The 14677-nt window shown below is 37.8% G+C and overlaps 3 protein-coding genes across 8 annotated transcripts; 2 read left to right on the top strand and 1 right to left on the bottom strand.

The window, feature by feature from the left end:
* The first annotated feature begins 23 nt into the window (after nt 1-23).
* Nucleotides 24-5664, top strand: LOC100121463 (kinase suppressor of Ras 2). 2 transcript variants are annotated; one of them, XM_001605026.6, is made up of 16 exons: nt 24-874; nt 1418-1558; nt 1637-1784; nt 1866-2129; nt 2205-2361; nt 2432-2610; nt 2702-2965; nt 3182-3321; nt 3677-3800; nt 3873-4078; nt 4159-4335; nt 4421-4606; nt 4694-4827; nt 4901-5038; nt 5176-5305; nt 5397-5656. In XM_001605026.6, exons 1-16 carry the CDS (start codon nt 722-724, stop codon nt 5547-5549), a joined length of 2694 nt encoding a protein of 897 aa, XP_001605076.1. In that variant the 5' UTR covers nt 24-721; the 3' UTR covers nt 5550-5656. The 2 variants fall into 2 exon arrangements, with proteins under 2 accessions (XP_001605076.1, XP_003425378.1); XM_003425330.5 differs by having other exon boundaries at nt 84-874; nt 3608-3800; nt 5397-5664.
* Nucleotides 5665-5673: 9 nt separating this feature from the next.
* LOC100118237 (lys-63-specific deubiquitinase BRCC36) lies at nt 5674-7393 on the bottom strand. 2 transcript variants are annotated; one of them, XM_008204013.3, is made up of 8 exons: nt 7253-7393; nt 7106-7181; nt 6907-7022; nt 6629-6833; nt 6451-6539; nt 6271-6375; nt 6087-6189; nt 5674-6015 (listed from the first exon to the last, which is right to left on the bottom strand). In XM_008204013.3, exons 3-8 carry the CDS (start codon nt 7015-7017, stop codon nt 5870-5872), a joined length of 759 nt encoding a protein of 252 aa, XP_008202235.1. In that variant the 5' UTR covers nt 7018-7022; nt 7106-7181; nt 7253-7393; the 3' UTR covers nt 5674-5869. The 2 variants fall into 2 exon arrangements, with proteins under 2 accessions (XP_008202235.1, XP_031779251.1); XM_031923391.1 differs by having other exon boundaries at nt 6897-7022; nt 7106-7393.
* Nucleotides 7394-7439: 46 nt separating this feature from the next.
* On the top strand, nt 7440-14610 carry LOC100118208 (eukaryotic peptide chain release factor subunit 1). 4 transcript variants are annotated; one of them, XR_004226685.2, is made up of 12 exons: nt 7715-8126; nt 8838-9115; nt 9343-9518; nt 9659-9786; nt 9868-10018; nt 10255-10445; nt 10553-10682; nt 10763-10983; nt 11065-11212; nt 11512-11626; nt 12802-12830; nt 12939-14610. XR_004226685.2 is itself a non-coding variant. In XM_008204028.4 (11 exons), the coding sequence occupies exons 2-10, from the start codon at nt 9030-9032 to the stop codon at nt 11589-11591; spliced, it is 1311 nt and encodes a 436-aa protein (XP_008202250.1). In that variant the 5' UTR covers nt 7613-8126; nt 8838-9029; the 3' UTR covers nt 11592-11626; nt 12939-14610. The 4 variants fall into 4 exon arrangements, 3 of the variants coding, with proteins under 3 accessions (XP_008202241.1, XP_008202250.1, XP_008202238.1); XM_008204028.4 differs by lacking the exon at nt 12802-12830 and having other exon boundaries at nt 7613-8126; XM_008204019.4 differs by lacking the exons at nt 7715-8126; nt 11512-11626; nt 12802-12830 and adding an exon at nt 7440-7599.
* Nucleotides 14611-14677: the final 67 nt, after the last annotated feature.

The raw sequence follows: 14677 nt of genomic DNA, 5'->3' as shown, positions 1-14677 counted from the left end.
GAATCCCCAACCCCCATCAGCGCAGAGCGGCAGCGGAGCAGCACAGCACACGCACCTGACGTCAGAGCGAAAAAGGAGCGAGAGGGAGACAGCCTTCGAGCATAGCAGCAAGCGAGAAGGAGAGATCAGAGAGCACGAGAAAAAAGAGCAGGCGCGCAAGCGAGACGGAAAGCGAGCTGCGACTGCTGCGAGAGGCAAGCGCAAGCAACCGCAAGGGGGCCGCCAAGATGGTTGTCAATGTTGATAAGTGATATTTGGCTGCGCGTTCCGCGTTCGCTAGACGGAGCGAAGGAATACCTACAAGGCTAGGAGGAGGAGGCTGGAGGACGCGCGCGTTACCGAGTGCGAGAGGCCAGAGAGCAGCAGCTCCGTGGTGTGTAGGTAGCCATCAGCTACCGCGGCTGCGGCGACGCGCGACCCGCATCAGGGACTCTCGAGGCTGCAGTGCTCGGCTCGGCTCGGGGACCTGCCTGCCTGCCGAGGACGATCGGGCTATCGTCATGCCCGTGAACGCGAACTGAGAGCAGCGGAGCCGCAGCAGCAGCAGCGAGCACACGAGTAGTTCCACACTAGGATTTGGACGAGGCTGGCCTGTCTCTGCATCGGGAGAGCGCCAGCGGAGAAACCAGGACGACGTGTTGCTGCAAGGCCTTGCCTCGGCGTAATCAGAGACGACGACGACGACGACAAGGACACCGCCGTGTCTCCGCGCCCTCGAGGCATGGCGGACACCGAGGATGCGGAGCAGGAGATACGCAAGGCCCTGGATGTCGTCCAGTCGATGATTGACATCTCGGCGGATCGGCTCGAGGGCCTCAGGACTCAGTGCTCTACCAGCGCTGAGCTCACCCAGCAGGAGATCCGCACTCTCGAGGTTACCTTCCTTTCTCTGCTACTGCTTCCATGCTTCTTGTTTATGCCAAATTCTCATGCCCTGTTTGCTCGCTCTAATCTTCTTCATTATGATGATTCAGTTCTGCGCGAGGCTACTCCACAGCCAACAAGGCCTTGGAATGCCCAAGGCAATTTTGTATGCGAGCATTGTCACTCTCTTTTACTTACCTCGCTTATTAGTCCTAGCCAGCAAACTGTACGCCAGATCTCCTACCGTACTCGTTCCAAATTTTAAGCGATTGACTTTCCACATTGCCAGCTCGCCTTCCTTTCATGTTTTCAAACTTTGCTATTGACATTGTTTTGCATTATGAAAATTGTAATGCAGGCTAAAATATAATCTAAATTCCTTATCTTTATATCAAGAATTACAATAGGAGAACTCAAAATATAATTCAATTGAGCATGAGACACAATTTTTATGTTGATTCACTAATTTTTTGACAATTGAGTGCTATAGATATTTAAATTTCACCTTGCTGAATGCACTTACTAATTTGGCAAATTCTTGATAAATTTACAGGGAAAGTTGATAAAACTATATTCGAAGCAACTTGTCACCAAAGAAAAACTTTCCATTGAATCGTTACCTGCAGAAATGAGACAATATCCATCTCTGCAACAATGGCTTCGAGTTGTAGGTCTTACACAAGAATCTATACAGGTAGATACATACACTTGAAGCTACTTTTAATGCAACTAATTGTATAAAAATGTCTATAACTGAATGTCTCTCTTTTAGCTGGTTTGTTCCAAAGCTAATTCTTTAGAAGCTTTGAAAGAAAAATCGGAACATGAATTAGGAACTATGCTTGGTGAAAATAATATAAAACATGAGGAAGAGTTGCGCAGGTTATGCAGAGCACTCCATAATCTGCGTCGATATATGGGTAAGCATTTGGTTGTTCACAAGTCTAGGATATTACTTTGATTAAGATTCATGCTTATGGTTATTGTATATTGATTTTCAGATGTTCTAATCAGAGGTGATATGGACAACAGTGATATGAATTTATACTGGGATTCTTGGGATAGACATCATATAAGAAGTGGTCCATCACCTCGTCCTATTCGGTCTCGTGTTACCAGAAGTTCTGTCCCCTCCGAAGACAGCATTCCATACCATAATAATAATAATAATTTTAATAGTGATATGCTTGCTCAAGCTTCTTCCTTTGCCTCTTTATCATCATCTACCAGTCCACCTTCAACCCCTTTATTTTCAAAGGGTCAAGGTATGTATAGACATTGATTGATAATCACTGTATTAAAAACAAAAATCAATTTTAATTTCTGGTCTTAACTTTCAGCTTTAGGATTAAAATTTCCTACAACCCCACCTCCATCAAAGAAAAGTCAGACTGGACCAGATAATTCTTCACAATCCGATGTATTCCCATTAACAAAGTCAAAATCTCATGAATCGCAATTAGCAAATCGTCTTGACAATGGAGAAACAATATCCAGGTATTTATGTCATACACTGATGTTGATCAGCAAACATTTAAATCTAATCTTATTTCTTTTTAATTTTTAGTTCTGCTAATGAACAACAAGCAGCTTCAGTTGGTAGGAGAACTCGTTTACCTACTGAACCAGGTTCTTACAGCGGTGCCGATCTTGTTGGCGATAGTTTGTTGCCTAATAGTAACAGTCCTATCAAATCGCCGCCTTACTCAAGTGCAGAAAGTGACGATAATAGTTACAAGGGAACAGGTATTTTTTTAGATTAAATATTTAATTATAGAGCATTTGAATCAACAATATACTAATTAAATTCATTGAAAAACGTTGAATCGTTTAACAGTGATGAGTCTTCAAGTGCCAAAGTCTCCTAGAACGCCAACAGTAACACGTGGAATGGGGCACATTATTAATCATCGTTTTACAAAAACCTTTAAAATGATGACGACTTGTGACTACTGCGATAAACAAATGTTCATTGGTACTGGTCTTAAGTGTAAAGAGTGCAAGTACAAGTGTCACAGAGACTGTGAATCCAAAGTACCACCGTCGTGCGGTTTACCTCAGGAACTTATTGATGAGTTCAAAAGAACTTTACAAGCAGATAGTAGATATTCTTTTTTATTTTATTATTATAATGCAATGTCAGAGCGGCAAATGAAGAAATTAAAAAATTGTTTGTATATGATAAAGTGTTTTTGCATAAAATATTAGCACATATTTTTTTTAATTAAAGCTAGTTTTATTAAACGAAAATATTGTCACTCTGACATTTTTTATTAAAAATATTTGAAATTGTAAAATAATCTAAAACTTTTTTTAGGTATGGTAAGCGTTTCTCCTATTTTAAGTAAACCTGGAATCATGTCGCCGAACCACCATAATTCAAATTTACTAGCTTCTCTCAATCGAAGAGATCGTAAACGATCACACCCACATCCGTCAATGAACACAGCGTTTCAGGTATGATTAATAATTATCATCTGACTTATCATCCTGTTCATCAACACTCACTCATTTGAAAATATGGTGCAGACAATTTTTTAAAACCTATCACATTATTTATTAGTTTATTGTTTCTATTTTTATTTTAAAACTCTTATCAGCTCTTTGATTCTAAAGCAACAGATTCAGAATTTTCCAACTCTACGTGGTATAAGAAAGTTTACTACTGTGCCATGTTCTTTTCAAAGCTTTAGTTTTAATTAGTACACGCACTAAATTTTTTTGTTGACATTGGTAACACTAGAAACGTCGTAACGCCTCATCAAGTTTTCAAATTCACTTTTGGCATACTAAATATACGTGCCGTTACCAGGGTGCAGACTCTAGTTCAAATACCTCGAGTTGCAATAGCTCAACACCTTCTAGTCCTGCGTTGTTACCTGCCAATGCTAGCCAAACTCTTCAGGCACCCATGAAGCAACAGTTTCACTTTCCAGGTATGTAAATTTAAAGCAGAATGTGAATTATTAGCAGAATTAAAATTATTTGTTAATATATATCTGTTATAGATGTTATGCCCAATGATAAAGGTGTCACTCTGGAAACGCATCGACTGGAGGGTACCGTATCGAGCGACAGTGATAGGACAGTCAGTATTTCAGGATCCGGGAGCGTCAGTACAGATTCGGAAAGGACTCCTGTTCGGGTTGATTCTCAGGATTCACAAGTTTCGGACGGAGAACCAGGGGACAGTCGCTGGCCACGACAAAATAGTGTTAGTCTTTGTTTTAAATACTAAGGTTATTTACGTAATGAAAGCATTAAAACGTACTTCATGTAAATTTAATATTACAGTTATCCATGCGTGAGTGGGACATTCCATATGATGAATTGAAAATCGGAGAACCTATTGGTACCGGAAGGTTCGGTACTGTGTACAGAGGCAATTGGCATGGTGACGTAGCAATTAAGGTTTTAAATATGGATTATTACCTCGACGACGATAAAACGCTTGAAGCGTTCAAGTTAGAGGTCCGTATTTGGAAGAAAAATCAAAATTAAATGTCAAATAATGAATTCCGAAACTTACTAACTATTTTTATTCAAAATCGAACAGGTGGCAACATTCCGAAAAACAAGACATGAAAATTTAGTTTTATTTATGGGAGCTTGTATGAAGCCTCCACGCTTAGCAATAGTGACTAGTATGAGCAAGGGCATGACTCTTTATACTCACATTCATTTGCGTAAAGATAAATTTAATATGAATAAGACTACGATTATTGCCCAACAAATTTCTCAGGTAACTTTTATATCTTAATAATCAAGGAGCTTATAATTTTCTAGACCATCTGTGAATCTATTTACACGTTTTTATGTACATACCTAGGGAATGGGATATCTTCATGCTCGCGGAATTGTTCATAAAGATCTCAAAAGCAAGAATATATTCTTAGAGAACGGAAAGGTTGTGATAACCGATTTTGGTTTATTTAGCGTTACCAAACTCTGTTACGGAAATAGGTAAATAAAATGAAAAATTGTATATTCAAATAGCAAAAAAATGTATCGTTAATAATTACTTTTTATTTTTAAGGACGGGTAATGGACTGAGTATACCACCTGGTTGGCTCTGTTATCTTGCTCCTGAAATCGTAAGACGATTAAGACCTCAACAGAACAGAGATCAGGAAGAATTACCATTCACAGATGCATCCGATGTTTACGCTTTTGGGTAAATACACGATAAGCTTTTAATTGAACTAGGTTGATTAAAAATGAAAGTTGAATGATAAAAATAAGGGATTTTCCATACATCTACAAATACTAAATTTTTTTGACATAAAAATTTTAATATTTTATAATTTGCAGAACTGTTTGGTATGAGTTATTATGTGGTGAATGGCCATTTAAGGGACAGCCACCTGAAGCCATAATCTGGCAGGTGGGTAAAGGAATGAAACAAACTTTGGCAAATTTACAGGCCTCACGCGATGTGAAGGTATGATACAAATTCAAACAATCGTATACAGTTTTTTTTAAAAAGATTTTAGAAAACAAATATATAACTGTTTTTTTTAATTCTTTCACAGGATATTCTGATGCTTTGCTGGTCATATCATGCTGAAAGTCGACCAGATTTTGGAAAGCTCCTGACGACACTCGAAAAGCTGCCTCGTAAAAGGCTAGCACGTAGTCCTTCTCATCCCATTCATCTTTCTCGTTCTGCGGAATCAGTGTTTTAAATACACTTTAAGTCTATTTAAATACGACGCTGTTCTTGTAGTGTATATATGTAGCAGTGTTAGTTATCGCCTGATCTTTGTTCGTAAAAGATAAAATAAAACTAATATTAAAGAATTTCAAGACTTTTGATTCTTAACAGCTTTTATAAACTTCTTTATTATCAAATAATTATCATTTACTGGAATTATCGACTTAAAAATATAGTTGTTAAATTACTAAACTTAATTGTGAATGTTTTCAAAATGGCAATAATACCAAAATAGATCACTTTTCTGAAATTACAAAGATGTTTCACTTTGGTCATTAAATATTGTTTCTGCTATTTTCCTAGTTGTCCTTCTAAATGAGTAACTTGTTGTTTAAGAAACTCGGCACGTAACCTATTCAATTTTAGTCTTTCATGCAGTGTTTGTACTAAAGGCCTTGTAATTACATCTGTAATGTGTCCTAAGGCTCGTGTTTGCACTAAAAAGTCAAATAAGAAGATGAGAAAATTTGATTGGGCAATATTATGGTAAAATATTAGGAATATTTACCAGCATTGTTGTGGATGGAAATAAGAATATCAGGGTGGTTGCTACAATCTTCAGCCATATCCGCTTCTTCTTGGGCCAAAATTTTTGGTAATTCGATCATGGTCTAGAAAAATATTTTAATAATTTTTGTTGATTAAAATATAAAACAAGTATATATACTTAACAAATATTGTTATTGCATTACCTTAGAGCAATTAACAGAAATATCTGGTGTACACTGTATTTCAAGAGGGATTTCTTTAGATTTTCCATTGACAGACTGAAAACATGTCAGTAACACTTCTTGCTCCTACATTTAAAAAAGATTATAATAGTGATTGATGACACAACACATAGATTGAATCATTGCAGTAAATTTGTTTACCATAGTACTCTTATCCTCTGAAAATACTGAAAATATTAATCCAACAAAACAAGGATCCATGGTTTGATACATTTGCTGGGTACCAACATCTAAAAAGACATTACAGTTACATTTAAAGAGGCCAACAATGTTTATTGATAATATATGCAATAAGCTAAAATTATCCAAAGTATTTTACCAACGTGCGATGGCCAAACTGTAATATGCGGATGTGAATGATACCATCCCAGCACTCTCATTCGTCTTTGAAGTTCCTCTGTCAATCGTTCAGCCTCAGTGGTAGCTTTAAGTAATTGATCAGAAGAGATTTCAACTCTGTCCTTCTTTTTATCGGAGCGTCTTAAGATTATCACAGCTGATATGTTACTGACACCATCGACATTCTGAAATACATGGAAGGTTGAATGTACGGTAAACTATTACTTGGACAAAATAATGATACACACGTAAACATACATCACCAATGAGTAAACCCATAACTTCAAAATTTTCAGTTGAAAGTGCATGTTGCAAGCAAACCATGTAAACATCGGCTTGCAAAATAACCTTTTTCAGCTGATTACTCATGTTTTCTGCAAACGAAATTTGAAAAAATATTAAATTAACGATTCGAGAAGTACAATCTCAAAATAGAGAGCTTTTCTTTGTATATTACATAGATAGAGTATTGCGAATCAATTCGTGAACATGGGCTCGGTCAACTTATTTCGAGCACTGGAACTACCACTAATCTTGAAATAAATTACATTCTATAATTAAACAAGCATATTATTTTTGAGGATAACAAAATAATGACATGAACCAGCGCTCATCCAACGGAATGCATTTTTGATTGTTCCTATATAACATAACCTCAACGTACAACCACATCACAGATCATAAAAACCCGGGCAGAGTTGCCAAAGCCTCGGTGCAAAATTACGTAACCGCCGGTCGATAAGGTAGAAAGTAACCCTAGTTAATCTATAGCGTGAAAAATCTTCCAATCACGCTTCTGCGACGTTCAACGACGTACGAAACAAAAAAAGAGTGGGTGCTGACTGCTGCTGAGGGTTATATCAGTCTAGCCAGTGCCGGTGGCAAAAAACACGCGCTGATTTTTTCCACCCTGTGCTGCCCTCTCGAAAGCCGTGAAATAGGAGTTATTCGGTATGTATTATATATAGCAGTGCAGGGCTGAAGCGTGAGCACGTGAAACTCTCTAAGTACTACCCCATCGTGGCTGAATCACTATAAATAAAAGTATATAGTATAGCCGATAGGCGCCCATACAGTCGAGCTATAGGTACAGAGCTGCGTCGGCGATCCAGCTCTCTCTTTTCTCTCCCGCGCGTGTGTGGTGTGGCGTGCGCGCATGGACGACCGATCGACGACGAGCGAAAATTACCATTACGACCATCCTGCAGTAGCTGTGCTGGCCTTCGCCAGACGACGGGATTCGGCGCTACTGGAGCGGCGTCGCGTGTAGATACTTATACTTGTGCGAGTAGCCTGACAGATCAGATCTCAAGAGGAGCTGCGCTCTTCTTCCGAGACTCGAGAGAGGACCTTCGCGCGCGTGCTAGAGAGCTGTGTGTGAGTTCGTGTGTGTTGGTCGTCGTGGTGCGCGCGTGTTAAGCATATTCGCACCTGCAGCACGTCGTCGGGAGCAGCTTCGCCTGGTGTAATATATAATCGTGAGTCCCTAGGCTTCGATTCGATAAATCTGCACCTCTGTAACTTTCCATTGGCCCCGCTTCGAAAAAAGCGGAGAGACAACCAGACGGTGCAACACGAGCCAGCCTAACCCCGAAAACGTTGCGTCTGCGTGGCTCCGAGATGATGAGTCAGGAGAGCAGCACATAAGTCACATTAGTGCTATCGACTTTGAGAGAGTTTGGGAGCGAGAGAAATAAAAAAATCAAGGAGTTGGTTCATTTTGCGTATGGGTACGAAATATGGTCTGCGGTGCGCGTGGCAACGCCGAAGTAGCAGCCGCCAGCACAACGCGTGCTGCTAGCGCACTGCTGGTGCACGTCGCGTTTGCTGCGCGCGCGCGCGATCCAGTTTGCGCCGGATTGCGGCAGCGGGGTAGAGTCCGTTCGGATTTTCTCCTTTCTTTTGCTCTCTCTCTCTCTCTCGCTCGCTCTCTCGCTCTCGCACACTCTTGTTCTCCCGAACCTGCCCGCTGCCTCCCTCTCTGCACTGACTCCGTCTCTGTCTGAATCGCGGGCGCACTAGGCCGGGGCCCTCTTGCTGCTAGTTCCTTCCTCTCCTTCTCCATCTCGCTCTCGCCCATTCCTTCACCTTCGCCTCGGCAGCGACTCTCGTACATTTGATTCTAACGGGTTGGCTGCGCGAACGTGTGTTACATGTCTGCCTTCGGTTAAAAACGTGACTGTCGACAGGCGCAGCTGACGGACGACATCGTCGAGGAGGTGAGAGCGCTTCGCAGCAGGTGCCCCCCCGCAGCACACGTACAGCAGTCCGACAGAGGGAGAGATATATAAGAGAGGGAGCGACACTAACGGGACTGCCCGGGGAAACGACATCGTCGAGGACCCACCGCAACCAGCCGCTACAGCACAGCCACCAGCAAAATGTCCAACGAGGAGACCTCCGCCGACCGCAATGTCGAGATCTGGAAGATCAAGAAGCTCATCAAGAGCCTTGAGATGGCCAGAGGGTCAGTACTACTGCGATCATTTATTTATTTTCTCAAACACGCCATATGTTTCGCATTCCGACTTTTTTCCTCCTACACGTTTTTGAGCGAAACACACGAGCATTTTCCCGCTGTGGGCCTACTTATGCATTGATTTTCCAATCGCTGACTTTTTGCACAATATTGCAAGGGCCAGCCAGCAAACTTCATTCGGCATATTTTTAACTTTGCGCATTGTCTCTTCGCAGGAATGGTACTAGCATGATTTCACTTATCATTCCACCTAAGGATCAAATTTCCAGAGTCAGTAAAATGTTGGCTGATGAATTTGGTACAGCATCGAATATCAAGTCTCGAGTCAACAGACTGTCCGTCCTTGGTGCCATCACATCGGTACAACACAGGCTAAAGTTGTATACCAAAGGTACGATATATATCTACTATTTAAATATAGAAATCCTTGATATACATATAACAGAAAAATTCTTTCGGCTGATCATAGCCAATTACTTTGCGAATTCTTCCATCAGTAACTTTTAACAATGCATAAATTTAATGTTGCAGTACCTCCAAATGGCCTGGTTATTTACTGTGGAACAATTGTGACTGAGGAAGGCAAGGAAAAGAAAGTGAACATCGACTTTGAACCCTTCAAACCAATTAATACGTCGCTTTACCTTTGTGACAATAAGGTGAAAAATAAACTACGATCTGTGGCGTTTATTTTTTACCATTGATCCACGTGTTTTCAATATTTATCGTTTCTTCCGCAGTTTCACACCGAAGCATTGACGGCCCTTTTAGCAGACGATAACAAGTTTGGTTTCATTGTTATGGATGGTAATGGTGCACTTTTCGGAACCTTGCAAGGAAATACGCGAGAGGTTCTTCACAAGTTTACGGTCGATTTACCGAAAAAACACGGTACGTCGATAACCAATGTTATTAATTGTAGATTCAGTGGTAGCTTTAGTTGGTTTAATAATTTTGCTTCGCTTATACTCAAACTTGTAATATCATTATGAGTCGACTTGTATGTTTTGTAAATTTTTTCATGGTTTTTGCGAGAATTTGAAGCATTGGTTTTAGAATTTTGCTCTGAATTAAAATGAATATTTTGTTCAAATTTTTTAATGTTTTTATTCACTTGCAAATTACAGGCAGAGGAGGTCAGTCTGCTCTACGTTTTGCTCGGTTGCGAATGGAAAAACGTCACAATTATGTACGCAAAGTTGCTGAGGTAGCAACGCAGCTTTACATTACTAACGATAAGCCTAACATCGCTGGTTTGATCCTTGCTGGTAGTGCTGACTTCAAAACAGAGCTTAGTCAATCTGATATGTTTGATCCTGTGAGTTTATTTTCGTTTTTTTTTTAAGTTGTACATATAATTTAAATAGCTTACACACCTTATCTGTAATGTATTATAACTATAAATTTTACGGCATTCATTTACAGCGATTGCAAGCCAAAATCATAAAATTAGTTGACGTTTCATACGGTGGAGAAAATGGTTTTAATCAAGCTATTGAATTAGCTGCAGAATCATTGCAGAATGTTAAGTTTATTCAAGAAAAGAAACTTATTGGTATGTATCTTAATACAAGCTGCAAATATTTGTTCTCCTACAATATACTTTTATCTACATACGTTTATTTTTATTCGCAGGTCGTTACTTTGACGAAATTTCTCAAGACACAGGAAAATACTGTTTTGGAGTTGAAGATACCTTAAGAGCACTTGAACTAGGTAGTGTTGAAACGCTGATATGTTGGGAGAATCTTGACATTCAAAGATATGTCCTAAAAAATCACACAAACAATGAAGAGAAAGTCCTTCACCTCACACCCGAGCAAGAAAAGGACAAAACCCATTTCACTGATAAAGAGGTTATTTTAGTTACATAAATATTATGAAAATGATTGCTATAATTTGATTACGTCATACTTACCAATTTATATCATGTACAGAGCGGGGTCGAATTGGAATTGGTAGAGTGCCAACCTCTACTGGAGTGGCTCGCAAACAACTACAAGAGTTTTGGAGCAACCTTAGAAATTATTACGGATAAATCTCAAGAAGGATCGCAATTCGTGAGAGGTTTTGGTGGCATTGGAGGTTAGCATGACATTATTTTTAAACACTTCTAGATGATTTGGTTACGATATATTTATAACATTAGTATAAACTAATGCATAGAATACTTAGTAGCGGTTATAAACAAACTTATAATGACTTTACTGTCCTTAAAATGGGTACCAACTTCGCAAGTTTTCATATATGAATAATAGAAAAGGCATTCTTACAATGATTAATGCGCAAATAGTTTAATAACAATTGCATTTACTGGCGACTCGTTTTAAGGAAATGTGAACATAAATAATCAGATTTTAATACAGAAGTCTTTGGGTATATAGGAATTCTGCGCTACAAAGTCGACTTCCAGTCATTACAGGCTGACGAGCCTCTCGATGACGTCGACCTCGACGATTATTAAATTCGCGTCTCCGTCGCTCAGTCAGAGTCGACCAGGTAGACCCCCTATGATTATTCAAGTCAGCTAATTCGCTCTTTCGTTATTTTTTGTTTCTTTCATTCTTCGTATCGTAATAGTACATTACGCAACAAGTGTGCAAGTAGGAGATTTTCGCACAAGTGGCGTTTGTCTCACGAGCGAAATGAGCGCGTAAATCACCGACTCGTATATGCGTTGCGTAGTAATCCTTTTTTCTCAAACGAACTGCGCGAAATAGCTGTTTTCGAAATCTTTCGCTTAGTGCGGGAAAATGCTATTTTGCGCACACTGTTTGTAAAAAAAAACATTTACATTCTTCGTATAATTGAATCACTTGCTTCTAAGAGTGTGTCATAGTTTATTTTGATTTATTTTGGAACATCAACTTTTTTGTTCTTCATTAAAAGTACCACCATATTCTGCAGTTTTTATGTGTCAGTTTGATGTTTTTTATTACAGTAGTTTAGTTACTTGCCTTTTTAATTTTTTTAACTTTCGTATTTCTTTTTGATCGACACAAAAAAAGATTCGAGGGCTGCTAATCTTTTTTGCGTGCCTCGAAAAGTCGAAAGATTCGTTTGCATGTCTTCATATTATTTGCACTCTCATCGCATTTCGTAGATCGTCGTGATAATACGATAATCATCATTTGTCCTTTCTAATATTACTTCGCACGCTTGTCGTAATTTCGTTTTATAATTCTCTTCGTTTCCATTTATTTTTGATTCTTTGTTCCAATTCGTTTAGATTTTGCATGATAGATATATATATATAGATATTTATTGAAAACTCTTACCTTGTTAAGTTAAGCAATACTATACGACTATACGACTATACGACAATACAATACTTTTTCCATAAAGCAGAAAAATATTTCTGGTATAAACAAAATTATTGGATTACTATTATTGTTATTTAATTTACTGTACTTTACCAAGCTAGAAAATGAAAAGAATATTAATTTAACATCAAATACCCAATTTCTTGCCTATCGTGACGGAACGAGATTTTTCAAATAAGTAGTATGCAAATTAAGTAGATTTTTATTTTTTGATGTTGTAAATTTATATTTAAGTATCCAATTTGCCATGATTGTACATCTTTAATGATTGCCAATTTATGAAAAAAATACAATCAAAAGAAGAAGATTCTGTAGTCTTTGATGATTAATATTACTATTCGTTTTTATTAGCTTGCAAATTGGAGAAGGTAACTGAAAAAGTAAGAGTGCAAAGCGAAATTTTTCTTCTAGTAGTTGTTTAGTATTATAAAATTAATTATCTGTACATCATGACAGCAAATAACATTGGGATCAAATTAAATTTACAGGTATTTTGCGGTACAAGGTGGACTTTCAAAGTATGCAGTTGGAAGAGGTTGAGTTCGACAACTTCGACTACGATGACTATTAAACTTTTGGATGTTTTTTGGAAAACACCAGGGCTGGAAAAATCACGATTTTTTTTAATTAAATCTGATTTTTTTGTTTCAATCAAATTTTTTTGTTTGTATTTATAACTTTTATAGACAAAAAAGTTTAATTCCTGTCATTATGAAACGTTAAATGAATATATTTCACGTTAAATTTATATTTAACTTTTATTATCAATAATCGTAAACTCAATAGAACTTTTGATTTTAAATTAGATAATTTATTTACATATTATGTATTTTTTAATATATTTATACATATAAATACATAGATGTAAAATTCAGTCACCTTTTGTTGATATATTTTTAAGTTCCAACTGCAACCAGTTACATAAACTCAAGTTAAAAGCATTTCCAACGTGGAACTGTTAGTAAAATCGTGTGTATCAAGAAAGTAGCTACAGCTATTTCATCAATAATGGCATAGTTAACATTTTGAAATTGTACACTTTGATAACATTAAAGGTGACAAATTTTTTTATTTTGTATATAATTTGCGGATATCGTATGTTGCAATAACAATACAACCGTATTTATCTATCAATATGGTAAAAGATAACAAAAAAATTTGATCACTACAAATAAATAAGATTAGATTTTTTTATCTAAAAATTTATTTAAATGGCATTTTTACTCGCCGATTTAAATATGTCGATTGGAATCATTCCAGTCCTGGGAAAATACAAGCAGGAATAAAAAAAGCTACAAGAGAAGATGAGCAGCTACAGATTACACGAAGGAAACCAAGAAACGCCGAACGTTATTAATGCGCCCGACTAATCGTTTCTTTCTCTCCATCATTCCAAAATGGAAAGAAATGAAGATAGGATCAAAAAGTACTTCTATTTTTTTCTATAGAAAAAGTAAAAAAATGTGGTTCTGTGAACTCTATTGCTCCGAAGGATCGAGAGAAAGAGAAACTGTGGTGCTGTGCTATAAAACGAAAAAAAAAATATATATAAAATAACAGTCTGTGCTTGTGGGTCGCTAAGACTCGACATGAAGAAGACTGCGTCAACTTAACTAAAAGCCAGCTTGATGCCTGCCTATGACGTTGAACCGACGACACGCCGTCGCAATTTTCTATCGCAACGTTGACACGTCGTCGAGGCTGCTCTGAGACTTGTCAAACCACACACGAGAAAGATTAATAGTTAGAGTTTATTCCTAATTATATTGTAATTACTATCGATTACAGAAACAAATTTTTAATTCTCGCACTTTTGTCACTTATTTTCTTGATTGTTGTAATTCTGTTACCGATAGTTATTGGGAAGCGAATCATTTCTCATTGTTTTTGTGCTTTTTAATCAAATCAAAATATATGGTTAATGAAATTATCGAATATTATAAAAACTTGTATTATCTTCTTCTCCAACGGTGGTAGTCGCTACGAGGCAGCCTTGACGAAGCCGGTCGACCTGCCAAGCGTTACCTCTGTTCGTATGGAGAATCATGGACGAAATGTAATAAACTGATTGCTATTACCGAAATGGTGTACAATATTAAAATACTTTGCATAAAAACAATGTTACATAATTTAAAGAAATGAAAGATATTAAAATTGCAATACTTTGAATTTTTAATACCTACGATAAATTATATCCATTTTACTTTTGTTGCAATTTTTTTTTTAT

This window comes from Nasonia vitripennis, chromosome 2, assembly GCF_009193385.2.
Source record: "Nasonia vitripennis strain AsymCx chromosome 2, Nvit_psr_1.1, whole genome shotgun sequence".
Taxonomy (NCBI): domain Eukaryota; kingdom Metazoa; phylum Arthropoda; class Insecta; order Hymenoptera; family Pteromalidae; genus Nasonia; species Nasonia vitripennis.
Note: the sequence above shows the minus strand (reverse complement) of the source record. Positions and strands in the feature narration are given on the sequence as shown.

What these genes read in the sequence shown, in the direction of transcription:
- LOC100121463 (XM_003425330.5), top strand. Translation starts at nt 722, where the DNA reads ATGGCGGACACCGAGGATGCGGAGCAGGAGATACGCAAGGCCCTGGAT. An exon ending in AATGGAGAAACAATATCCAG is followed by an intron (nt 2,362 to 2,431) that starts GTATTTATGTCA and finishes TTTAATTTTTAG; the next exon opens with TTCTGCTAATGAACAACAAG. An exon ending in AAGAACTTTACAAGCAGATA is followed by an intron (nt 2,966 to 3,181) that starts GTAGATATTCTT and finishes AACTTTTTTTAG; the next exon opens with GTATGGTAAGCGTTTCTCCT.
- LOC100118237 (XM_008204013.3), bottom strand. Translation starts at nt 7,017, where the DNA reads ATGAGTAATCAGCTGAAAAAGGTTATTTTGCAAGCCGATGTTTACATG. An exon ending in AGTTTGGCCATCGCACGTTG is followed by an intron (nt 6,540 to 6,628) that starts GTAAAATACTTT and finishes ATGTCTTTTTAG; the next exon opens with ATGTTGGTACCCAGCAAATG. An exon ending in TTTCTGTTAATTGCTCTAAG is followed by an intron (nt 6,190 to 6,270) that starts GTAATGCAATAA and finishes ATATTTTTCTAG; the next exon opens with ACCATGATCGAATTACCAAA.
- LOC100118208 (XM_008204019.4), top strand. Translation starts at nt 9,030, where the DNA reads ATGTCCAACGAGGAGACCTCCGCCGACCGCAATGTCGAGATCTGGAAG. An exon ending in CGATTTACCGAAAAAACACG is followed by an intron (nt 10,019 to 10,254) that starts GTACGTCGATAA and finishes TGCAAATTACAG; the next exon opens with GCAGAGGAGGTCAGTCTGCT. An exon ending in AGGTTTTGGTGGCATTGGAG is followed by an intron (nt 11,213 to 12,938) that starts GTTAGCATGACA and finishes TTAAATTTACAG; the next exon opens with GTATTTTGCGGTACAAGGTG.